General features: G+C 41.1%; 1 protein-coding gene across 3 annotated transcripts in view; it reads right to left on the bottom strand.

Moving 5' to 3' along the window:
- SNX24 (sorting nexin 24) overlaps nt 1–13,051 on the bottom strand; it is a 94,924-nt gene extending 81,873 nt beyond the window's left edge. For all 3 annotated transcript variants that reach the window (XM_087741490.1, XM_087741492.1, XM_087741491.1), the window contains exon 1: nt 12,895–13,051. In XM_087741490.1, the coding sequence (XP_087597616.1) occupies nt 12,895–12,954 (60 nt within the window). In that variant the 5' untranslated portion in view covers nt 12,955–13,051. The remainder of the gene's footprint in view (nt 1–12,894) is intronic.

Genomic DNA, 13,051 nt, shown 5'->3' with positions numbered 1-13,051 from the left:
TTAATACAGTATTAAAGAACATACTTGTTAAAAATCCAGTGATTTTATTTAGAGAGTACTAAAACTCCGAACAACTAATACAGAGTTAAACACCAAGGAAAAAATATATACAGTTTAGTTCTTGAAAATTAATCAACATTTTTACGCATCTTATATACTTTTCCTTTTGAATAGGAATAAATAAAACCACTGATTTTTGGCTATATATTCCATCTGTAAACAACTCTTAAACACAAATAACACTGCTTTGTTGATCTGCTAAGTTCTTGAACCTGCTGAGTTAGCAAGGATGTCCACAGCAGGGTGTTGAGAAGGGGAGCATTAAATACCACTCAAAATAGGGTTCTCATTTCTCCATACTCTTTGTTTGGCTATCATCATCGTGAGGGCCTCTACCATGCTACATGCCATAGAAAGCTACCTGACACAATCTGTAGTGCATTCTTTACCTTCCACAAGCAAACCATCAGAATCTATTAAAATTACTTTACGCCGATAGCACTAGAGACATGACAAATCACAGGCCAAGAGTCAGATACCAAAGAATGTGTCTCAGGGCGTTGGGGCCAGGCCCATTTGCAAGCAAATGATATTGTGTGAAGCTGGCATGCTCAGTGCATGACAAACTGATGCAATTTCAGTACTGTCGGAGAAGCTGGGTGAGATTTCTCTGATGCTGGCTACGGTTAGTGTACAGAATTGTGCAGAGTTCCCAGATTTGAATCACTTGGGGCCTGAGAGGGCTTCACTTGACAAGCCACAAATAATTACACCACACTCTTTCTATTGTACTCTATTATTTTGCCTCTTATCTCTAGGCTTTGAGCACTCATGAACAAGCAAGGTCGCTTCTATTTTGACCATGATGCAACAAAACATTGTTCTTTTGTGATATGATAAATAAAACACAGCCCTGCAGACTAAACATTTTTATCAGGTCCATTTTCCACTTTTATAAGCAACAACAACTTTGGGAGCTTGTTAGAAGAGTAGAGGTTGGAAATAACCATGCAGGCAAGTTCATGAGCTTTTCACTTGAGAGTGTGATACAGCTATCTCGTTATTGTAAAAACTCATTTGAGAAACGAGGCATTAAGTTCTTAGCCCTTAAGAGATAACAGTTATATCTGTGATTACTTTAAGCAGGTTTTTACCCCCTTTCAAATCAGCAATTTTTGACAATTTAGTTGGCAAGTACCAAAAAATAGTTTTGAATGTGCAGCATGTTGCCAGTTCTTTCCCAGACACCAAATACACTTCAAAACTAAAGTAACTGCATTTTCTGTATCAGTTCACAAAATGTATTATTTAAACACCTAGGCAATTAGGAAAGTTTTTTGTTAGTGGTATTATCCTGGACACTGATTTTAAAAACACCAATGACATTCACAACATTCAAACTTAAAAAAAAATAAAATAGAAAAAGCAGTGGCTTTCACGGTTTAAGAAACTAACTTCTAGTCATCTTTTCTTAGTTTACCTAGCATTTGCCTTTCAGAAGAAATTCCCTTCCTTCTCCCATGGTCTAGGCAAAAAACAGGCTTTTAATTTAGAATTCTGTATTACAAACCAGATGGCACCAGGTTCTTTCAGCCTTAAAACTATGTTTAGAGGTTTTCTGAAGCTGCAGTTAGATACAAACCATCTAGTAGTAAAGGAAAAATTCAAATATGAAGACTAAATGCACATAGAGAAAAAATGATTGTACCTTAAAGACACCTTCTTCTAAACAGTACCTTAAAACTGTTTCTGATTCCCATTAATGTATTCTCCTTATGTTTATTTTTCAGATAAATACATAGTAGCAAGTAGGCACCAAAAGGTAAAGAGAAAATGCTAAAGGACTTCTTAGCTGAAAGTGCTAACTTAGAGTATATTCTTCTGCTTTGTCTCTAATTCAGGCCAACATAAGGATTGTCTTATTTTAGAGGAGACAATTACTATCCTCAATAACACTCCTAAAAAGTTCTTACCAAGTTGTTTTAAAACACACCTAAAAATATTCTTTCCTTCTTCCCAACTGGCACTAAGAATTTATGGTAAAACCTGGAAGTCTGACATCGTAACATTTCTGCCAAGGGAAGGTAAAACCGAAAATACCACAAGAACAGGTTTTGATATAGAGGAGAAATATGGAAAGGAAATTTAAAAAAAGCATGCTCAGCTGTACTTCAGAATCTACTTGAACTTTGTAATCTCTGTGTCAAACAGGAATTTTTAAAACATGCAGAGGAAATAGTGCAAAGATTGTACTCCTACCAATCACACATCCACATTCTGAGCGCTCAGCAAAAGGAAAGGTCTCTGACATCTTCTGTTCAATACCAAAAATAGATGTTTTCAGTATTTACTGACTTTCTATGCTCCCTCACTACAATGTAAAAACGCAAGCGAGGTCTTTGGCTTTTACAGGGAGAATGGATCCTTTATTAAAACCTAGCTTTTGACTGTTCTCTAACTTGTTTTTAAGAATGGAACGTTTTGGAATTTCATGTAGTGTTTGTCATCGTGGGACATAATTTTTCTTAGCATTTGGGAGAAATCAGAAAAGCAATAGGCTAGTATATTTTCTAATTCTATAATGGCATAGCATTCAACTCGAAATTTGTTTTGCATTTTTTTCCTGAATGGCCATTTCTTCACCTCTCACAAGCAAAGTAAATATTTTTACAACTTTCCCTGACATTACTATAAATCTATTAGTCCATTAATTTATGATTAAAATGAAGACACGTTCCTTACGTTTCCACATCTCAAAAGAACAAGAAAGTTAGATTGTAACTACCATCACAGCTTGACTGCAAGAAAGACACATGACCAGGGAGTCCTATTCCTAGAAAGAGCTTGATTATTAAGTAAAGAGTACAGAAGGGAATCTATATGCAAAGAAACAGAAGCCTGTGTAAGACCAGAACTAAAGGCAGTTAGCTGAAGTACATATGGTCGCTTTTCATAAAAGCAGCTTGCTGTAATCAATACAAACTTGCTGCTGAACAATTGATTGTTTCACCACATAATCAAGATTCTTTGTTTGTCCTTATGTAAAAGATGATATGAAAGCTTTAGATTTCATTATTTTCCAATTTGGAGATACTGCAGCACATGAATACCTTCTGCCCTGGTATAAAAAGGGAATCCATTTTTAAAAAGTGAATCAATTACAGCAGGAGACAAGGAATATAAAAAATAAAATAATGAAGATCAGTAATTCTTATCTCACAGTTTTCAAGGTAGAATAGCAGGAGAAAAGACTTTCACAGAAGTTTTACACCATTTTCACTATATTAAAGAATTAAGTAGTCAATCAATAACAATATCATTTTGGATAGACACTACTTTCCACAGCATCTCATCAGGCAAACAACTATTACCAAGTGCAGGCAACCCCTTTCAAGAGCAATTTTTGAAACTCTGTGTACCATGTACACAATTCAACAACTGTCACCTAGAGGCCCTGGGCTTAACTGGGGCCCACAAACACTGTGACATACAAATAAATAATATACTAAATGGAAGATGCAGTGGAGGTTTGGTCATCTCTTATAAATTACTTTAGCTACACTGGTGGCAGCTTCAACATCCAAAAGCATCTTCTCAGATTACCTATTTATACGCTGAAGGTTGTTTTGAACAGGAGGTGGAGCTCTCACTGCACCAGCAGAGGAGGAATGAGAGGAAACATATTTTGTTTAGAACCTGGAATGGAGATGGTGCTCCTTTCTCATGGCATGCTCTTTCTGTCCCGTCTTATTTCAATGCGTAAAAGTATCCAAGCATTACTGTTGTGCCCCAAATACTTTATTAAAAAAAAAAAAAAAAGACACAGTGTTTATTGGTATACGAAATGTGAAATGCTTGTAACATGATATATAGATTGAAATAATTTAAAAAAAAAAAAAAATAGACTATTCCCAGAAAGAAAGTATCCATGTTCTAGCTACAAGATCTTTATCATCAGGACATCTAAGAATAAACAGCCTGTTAACAGACTATATACACTTCCCCTTTCGTTTCTCATTAAAGGTACAGTGCCACTTTCAAAGAGAATGACCACACTTCTGCTTTGTCATCAAAAGCCCCTTCCCAAATGCTCTACAAAATGCTATTTTAGACTTCCCCATGCCACAGAAAGTTCAGGCTTATAGAAAAGTGGAAATGAAAAGTTGATAAAAGTCCTCATATAATTCTTGTAAGCAGGAGGAATAAGGGTTGCTTACAATAAGCATTTACAATATGGAAAGAAATCGACGGGACTTTATACTGCAGCTTAGTGACCTAATTGTGTTTCTTACTCAATAGGCCACTGAAGACAAAGTTTAGTCAGTCTCGACCCAGCTCTGCTGAGGTGGAGAACGGTCTTCCTGGTGCCCTGGCAGTGGGGAGAACATAGAGAAGACAGGCTTGCGTGGCAGAGCACTTGGTGGTTGAATTTCAGTGCTACATTTGAGTACAGTGGAAGTACTTACGTTAGGTATGCACCATGGAAGTGTGCTAATGGAGGCTTTCCAGCAACTGCATTTCTTCCCTATTTCTTGTGAATTCAAAGATAATCATTACAAGAACCGCTTAGATTTACATATATTCAGCCTCCAAGCAATCCTTTAAATTCCTCCATACAAAAAATTGACGAAGGAACTTAAAAAGAGAGACAGCTACAGTCAAGAAGAATATGTTCATGTAAATTAGTAGCACAGACAACATTCTTCACAAAGACTGCAAAAAGTAAAATCTGTAAGTGGGGGATATGTGATGGTATTTTCCAATGGATAATTTTGAATTGTAATGGTTTGAAGAATTGTCATTTAGAGTTTCCAGTTATTCTAAAAATAAATACCTATTATTAAAAAGACAGTTTTCTAAAACTGTTCCTGCAATACTAACTTAATTAATTTAATAACCTAGTCACTGCTGTAGACAAAAAACACATCTTCAGCTTCTTCAGGACTCACCAGTCACCTAACATAAAAATGGTATCATATACTGAAATTCCAAATGAACTTCATAAATGCCATGACAATGATGACTAATTATCAATTAAACCTGCAATGAATTACATCAGGCATTAAAAAGTTCAAAGACCAATTAAAATGTGCGTTACAGTAATAAAAAAATGGAGAGATCTGTTACATCTTCCCTCATATTGCGTTTTAAAGCCTGCTGTGTTCTCACTCCTGGGAAGTGAAGAATGTACATATGCTTAACGCTGCCTTTGTTGACAAGACTTTACAAGTATCACGACTTGATGCTAGACAGACAGAAAACACCAGCAGGAGCAGTTAAGCATGAATCCCTCTGATGAAATAATTCTATTGGTAGCGTTATATTATTAACAGTTTTGCCACTACTACCTCTCAAAGATTCAATGGAATTCAAATAGATCTTTATTGTGATGCATGTTTGAATGCTCTGCTACCCCCTATCTTTCTGAAAATGTAACTTCCTCATCACAACCACAAATCAGTACATCTTGGGAGAGAATTGGGTAATGGATGTTTTGCAGTTATGGTTTACTGACATAATGTGTCAACTTTTGGTCTTTCAGATGGTAAATTGATATAGGTAATCAGGCTGCTGCTTCTTTATCCTACTGCTGAACCCCCCCTCAGGAATACATCAGAAGTGATTTCTTGCTCAGAGAAATCTTGCATGGCCCTTTCCACTAGGATTTCATGACTGTGAATCAAGGCGGGGTTGAGCAATTGCACAACAATTAGAGATCACTGGAGCTATACGTCTCTGTCTAATCTGTCTACACCCCAAAGCAGATTAAATACACAAAAAAAGGAAACAGCTTTAACTGATTGTTATGTATACATTCAGTCAGTTCTTCACTTTGGTTTTACCTTTTTCCAGTTTCTGCCTTAGCTGCCTTCATGTGCACTGCAAAATTCTCTGTGTCTTACTTTATACCCTTCAAGTTCCCGTTGCATACTGACTGGTCAGTTTCATATCACTAACTTAAAGTCTGTCAGTGGGAAAACTGACTAGAGGAAAGAAATTTAATCATCACTATTGACAAATGCACAAGTTAACAAAACAAAACAAAAAAGTATTTTCAATAACAGCAATCTTTGGCCTTAATTATCAGGTCTATTTCTTCCACTAATATATGCTCCTTCATTGGAACTGAAAAAAACAATGGTCTCATATAGCATTTTTCTGACATTACAGAATCATTGGCATCTGTCAAGTTATCTTTATCCTCTTCATCTTCCCATGTAAGAAAGAAAAGTACCTGTACAGACCCACTCTGACTCCCTTGTGGAGATACCAGGACATCTAAAAATTCTCTATGAAGACACTAAGACAATAAAAAAAATCTAATTGATCTAACAGATCTAATATTTCTGTTTAGCTTCCTTGAACTTGGAATAGCTGGTCTGTCACTGATTTCAATAGGACTTGTGACACAAGGTAACACTTGGTGAGCTTGTACAAGCCAGATTGGTAAGCAAGAAGTCTTCACACTGGTAAATTTCATACTCAAGGCACACAGAGCCTGTTCAGATTTTCTAAAACTACCAAGTTCACACAGTCCAGAGACTCAGTGAAAGGGTTAGCATAGTAATACCTCACACTGTTTTTACATAAACTCATTCACATAATTACTCCCTCCATGCGTTATAACTAAAATACTTATAAATATTCCCCTTTTATCTTTCACATTTATCACTTGCTATTGTGGCTTATTCTTAGGCTTCGTATGAAAGAGCATCTAACAACTTCCCTTTTTGACTGTATGCACATTTACGTTAACAGTAAAGAATGCTGAAATATATAAGGTATACCAAACTTTAAGTCCTTGTAGTTTTATACTTCCATAAACAAGAGTATAGCCTAGTAATTAAACTGCTTCTTCCACAGAGGTAAAGTCTATGGACTTTCAAAAAATCCACAGTTCTTTAGGATCTTACCTGTCCTATCTTTCTTTGACAGCATTTGCAACTCCAGGAACAATTTGGGGAGTAGAATTGGAAGTGTTAATTAAAAACGTAGTAAGCACATGTGTCAGTCAAGTATGCCCTCTGCTCTACAACACATTTAAATGTATGTCACCTTGACCTGCAATATACCATTGTAAAATTTTTTTGGTCAATATAAATCAAATGTACACTAATTTATTCAGTAAGTTTCCTAGCATCTGAATCAACTTTAGAAATCTAACTAGTATTTATTATTCTGTTATTGACAAAGGGAGCATATTTAAATGATAACAAGAACACATTGGTGTCATTTTGAAGTTGAATTGTTCCCTAGGGACATCCTTAGTAAGCGTCTACATTTAAAGGTCATTCACTGCCAAATTATGAACAACTGTTGCATTTATTAGCACAGGCTCAATAGTTTGGAAGCTAGTGTCATCAATTTAAACTGACAATGAAATCTAATTGTCCACAAGGAAAACAGACATTTTCCTTATTCTGTGTTTCACCATTTTATGTATACCCTAAACAGAACTGGAAGAATTGCAAGTTTACTCTATATTTTTTTTTGGCGGGGTGGAGTGGTGGAAAAAAGGCTTGCAAGGTTTTATATCAGAGGAATAGTGCTTTAGTGAAGCTGAGCTCCTGACACAAAGACTGAAAGGAGCGAGTTTCCCACTTACTTGGTTGACAGAGCCCTATCTCAAGTGTTGCATCATAGACTTTTCCCTTATTTTTCTTTCTAATCTTTTCTTTCCCTAAACCGACCATTCACTGGTCAAGACCCCACCCTTTCTATTTCTTAATTTCTCTGTAGTTTTCCCTTTGATGCTAAGGAGAAGTTTCCAGTTTCTGTGGCAAGTCACTTCCACCCTCTCCCCAGAACTGCATTACGCTTCTACAGCTAGCCGGTGGTTGATGGGTGTCTGCCCATCCCACTTTTCCAGTGCTGCCTAGCCATAACACAGAAATCATCTGAAACAACAGGTTTCAGGGAAAGCAAGCTGAAAACAAACCAGGAAGTTGGTAATGAGCTTCCTTAAAGAAAATGACACTCTTTTTGTGTCTTTCCTTTCCAGGCAGTGAGAATACACAGTGGCAGGCTGAATCCAAGAGGAACTGGATTCTGTTCTGCTAAGGATAAGGAACCAGAAACCCAGAGATGTCAGGAAAGCATGTTTTGGTAGCCATGCAGAGCCACCACAGAGAGGAAGGACTCTCCTTCCAGTCTGTCATTTCATGCAGGAGGTCACCACCATCACTGTTTCTAGCAAAGAAACTAGGATGACCATCACCACACTTCTCAAAAACCCCTTCTTCAGCCCTGTTTCTCTGCAATGGCCCCTGATAGTCACAGTGCAGAAGACACCCTCTGTAACTCCCTGGCACGTTACTGGGCTGGTGGGGAACCTGCGTGCGAGCAATCTTCTATCTGCCCCAAGCTCTGTCATCCTTTTCTGCTATTAATCACATCATCTCTGATAGCTCCTTGTTTCAGCTGCTCCAAGAAAACACTTTAATTCTGTGAAAGTTAGCACTTGTGGGAAATAGAATAGTAAAAGATCAACTGTGTAAAGTAGTACTCCTGTGATCATAGAATGGTTTGCGTTGGAAGGGACCTTTAAAAATCATCTAGTCCAATCCCCCTGCAAAGAGCAGAGACATCTTCAACTAGATCAGGTTGCTCAGAGCCCTGTCCAACCTGATCTTGAATGTTTCCAGGGACGGAGCACCTACCACCTCTCTGGGCAACCCGTTCCAGTGTCTCACCACCCTCAGCCTAAAAAATTTCTTCCTTATGTCCAACCTAAATCTACCCCCTTTCACTTTAAAACCATTACCCCTTGTCCTGTAGCAGCAGGCCTTGCTAAAAAGTCTATCCCCGTCTTTCTCATAAGCCTCCTTTAAGTACTGAAAGGCCACAGAAGGTCTCCTCGGAGCTTTCTCTTCTCCAGGCTGAACAACCCCAACTCTCTCAGCGTTTCTTCATACCACAGGTGCTCAATCCCTCTGATCATTTTTGTGGCCCTCCTCTGGACTTGCTCCAGAAGCTCCATGTCTTTCCTGTGCTGAGGACTCCAGAGCTGGACGCAGTACTCCAAGTGGGGTCTCACCAGAGCAGAGTAGAGGGGCAGAATCACCTCCCTCAACCTGCTGGCCATGCTTCTTTTAATGCAGCCCAGGATACAGTTGGCTTTCTGAGCTGCGAGAGCACATTATGTCCAGCTTTTCATCCACCCGTACCCCCAAGTCCTTCTGTACAGGGCTGCTCTCAATCCCTTTATCCCCATCCTGTACTGATACTGGGGGCTGCCCCAACCCATGGGCAGAACCTTGCACTTGGCCTTGTTGAACTTCATGAGGTTCACATGGGCCCACTTCTCGAGCTTGTCCAGGTCCCTCTGAATGGCATCCCATCCCTCAGGCATGTCAACCACACCACTCAGCTTGGTGTCATCTGTGAACTTGGTGAGGGTGCACTCGATCCCACTGTCTATGTCATTGATGAAGATATTAAACAGTACTGGTCCCAGTACAGCCCCCTGTGGGACACCACTCATCACTGATCTCCATCCAGACATTGAGCAGTTGACCACTATCCTCTGGATGCAACCATCCAACCAACTCCTCATCCACCAAACAGTCCGTCCATCCATCAAATCCATCTCTCTCCAATTTAGAGAGCAGGATGTTGTGGGGGACGGTGTCAAAGGCCTTACAGAAATCCAGATAGACAACATTTGTAGCTCTTCCTTTGTCCACTGATGCACTCACTCCATCATAGAAGGCCACCAGGCTGGTCAGGCAAAACTTGCCCTTGGTAAAGCCACGGTGGCTGTCTCGAATCACCTCCCTGCTCTCCATGTGCCTTAACACAGCTTCTAGGAGGATCTGTTCCATGATCTTCCCAGGCACAGAGATGAGGCTGAAAGGTCAGTAGTTCCCGGAGTCTCCTTTCTACTCTTTTTAAAAATGGGTGCAATGTTTCCCTTTTTCCAGTCACTGGGGAATTCACCTGACTGCCATGTCTTTTCAAATATCATGGACAGTGACTTGGCAACTACAGCAGCCAGTTCCCTCAGGACTCTGGTATGCATCTCGTCGGGTCCCATAGACTTATGCATGTTGAGGTTCCTCAGGTGGTCTCAAATGTGATCTTCTCTTACAGTGGGAGGGACTTTGCTCCCCCAGTCCCTGTCTTGCAGCCCATCCACTCGAGAGGTGTGGGAAGAGAGGTTGCCAGTGAAGACTAAGGCAAAAAAAGTTGTGGAGTACCTCAGCCTTTTCCTCGTCCGCTGGTTACCAGTTTGCCAGTCGTGTTCATCGGTGGGAAGGAGGGGGGGTACACTTTCTTTGACCTTCATCACCATACTGTTTTATATGTTAATACTATACATAAGCCTGATGATGCAAAATAACTGGAACTGAATTACTTAGACAATTTCATAGAAAGAAAACATACTTCACTCAGATACACTGCACTAGCCCAGGACTGCACCCATCCCCTTTAATTTGAAGGTTACATTTCAAAGAGATTCAACATTTCACAGTGCCACTTCCTCTGCTTATCTCAACTTTTCTAATTCATCAGATTCAGGTAGCACAGAACTGGTGAAACATCTACTTAATCACAAAGTCTTCAACAGCCTGCAATCCCCATATTTTATAGCAGTATCTACCAAACCCACAGCTTCTGACTGTTAACCCCGACATGAGGTCCACAAGAATGAGAGCTCTTGTGGTCTGAACACAGAAGCATTCACAAGCTCCAACTGTCCAAGTGAAATCACCTTTTTGCTCAATACAAAACAATTCTTATGTTACTGTTTTTTCTTAGGTAAATATCTGCCTAGACAGTATCTTCCTACCTATTGCAGAGCAACGGTAAGCTCTCATTAACCTCAGTTTTGCTGGAGGGAGGGCTTATAGTGTACTCATTTGCATCGGCCGTGAATTTCTATGCTTGGAACAATACTTATGCAAATTATTTAGCAATGTAACAAATTGACATTACATTAGAATAAGTCTTGCTCATGCATAGTCCATAAGCTCTTTAAAACACAAAGAAAAAAGACCATGTTATTATCAGAACAGACTTCCATATCCTCTCTAACATGCATGCCCAACCCAGAGGAACTTTAGCTATGACTTCTAGTACAGTGTCACGCTCAGGGAAATCCTTGAACTGATGTATCTAGTAGCATAAAGCATGATAATTTTTGTATGGGATGTGGCATAGAACCCCCCTCATCTGATTGAAGAGGCCAAGTAATCATGCAGGAGCAACTACCAAACTTTATTGAGCTAGAACAAGTTTCAGACGCATGTTTGACTCATCACCAGTGACCTGAGAGGAACAGTGCTGTAATAATTATCAGTGCTGTAATAACCAAACATTTTTACTTTCAAGATCATCTTCTTGAAAGACTTCTAGAAAGAGACAGTTTCATTTCTGATTTCTTTGAAGCTTACAGAGCTTAACATTTATAAAACTTCAAAACCCAAATCCCCTAGATAGCAGGATTTACTGACAGAATTACTATTAAAGAAATAAAAAACACACTAAAAACAAATACTAAAAATATATATTGCTATGAAAAATCCTATTTGTGTCATATGCACATCTCAGAAATCACTCTGTCACTTCAACTAACCTGCCCAACTGGGATATGCTGGGATCAGTCTGTGCTACTGTAATCACACTCAAGTGGAATGTTTTAAAGCCAATTTCATTCCCCAAAATCACGCAGACATGTTGTAGGGGACTACTTGCATTTAAGTTCAACTAAGAAGCAGAAATATTAATGCAGTTACACTTCCACATTAATGCATCTAAAGTGGTTTACAAGGCTTGTAAATACTTGCCAGTACTGAGGACCAAATAATATGCAGCATTAGTATCACGTAGATGCAAGGGAGAAACGCACTTGTTTCATATAACTATGCCTACATGGATCAGTCTTCTGGCAATTCTACAGGATTAGGTTTTTTTTCCTGGTATTTCTTAACAGCTCAGAACTACGAATGAATACATTTAATAAAAGACACTAGCTTTGAATATCTACTTTCAGTCAAACGCCTTGGGCTTTCGTCCAGAGCATCCTCTGTGTTGACCCAGCTACATGTGGAAAAGCGTTACAGCCCAACACCTTCATGGGATGAGAAAACCACTGAGGTTGACAGGGACCTCTGAAAGTTGTGTTGACTAACTCCTCTGGTCAAGCAGGGTCAGCTAAAGCAGGCTGCCCCGGACCACGTCGAGTTAGGTTTTGAGAACCTCCAAGGATGGAGACTTCAGTCCTCTGGGCAACTGGTACCAATGCTTGACCACCCTCATGGTAACAAAATGGGTTTGTCTTATATTTAAACTGTATTCCCTATATTTTGATGTGTGCCCATTGCCACTTGTTGCGTCACCAGGCTCAACCAGAAGAGTCTGGCTTCCTCTTTTGCATTCCCTGCCTTCAGACTATTTGTACACATCGATGAGATCGCCGGAGCCTTCTCTTCTCCAGGCTGAACAGTCTCAGCTCTCTCAGCCTTTCCTCACGCAAGAGTTGCCCCAGTCCCTTCGTGACGTTTGGCCCCGCGCTGGACTCGCTCCAACCTCTGCGCTGGGGAGCCCAGACCTGGACCCAGCGCCCAGACGTGCCCCTCTCAGCAGGGCCGAGCGGCAAGGAAGCAACACCTCTCCGCACCCGCTGGCCACGCCGCCTTCGCCGCTGTCGCTGCCGCCACCGCTCCGTGGCACGAAGCTGGCGTGGGGAGGAGAGGCCCGAGGCGCCGAGGCCACCCCTCCCGCGCCGAGGGGGTCGGGTCAGGGCAGGGCACGGCAGCCCCGCCCCGCCGGCCCCTCCGGCCGGCACCTGCCCGGCGGCCTGGCCCCCGGCGCGGCCGCCGCTCGCCGCCGCCACATCGCCCCCCCGAGGCGCGGGGGTCTCCCGCCCCGCCCCGCCCCGCCGCCCCTCACCGTGTAGCCCCGCTCCAGCTCGCTCTCCTCGTAGCGGAAGGAGGGGATGTACACCTCCATGCCGGGCCGGGCCGGGCCGGGCCGGGGGGGCCGCCTCCCCTTCAGGGCCGCGGGCTGCCGGCCAGCGGCGCCGCCGCAGCCATCTGCACGCGGCACG

The sequence above is a fragment of the Nipponia nippon genome, unplaced genomic scaffold, assembly GCF_047370975.1.
Source record: "Nipponia nippon isolate SJK-2023a ecotype South Korea unplaced genomic scaffold, ASM4737097v1 scaffold_8, whole genome shotgun sequence".
Lineage (NCBI taxonomy): Eukaryota > Metazoa > Chordata > Aves > Pelecaniformes > Threskiornithidae > Nipponia > Nipponia nippon.
This window is presented reverse-complemented; position numbering and strand designations above follow the sequence as displayed.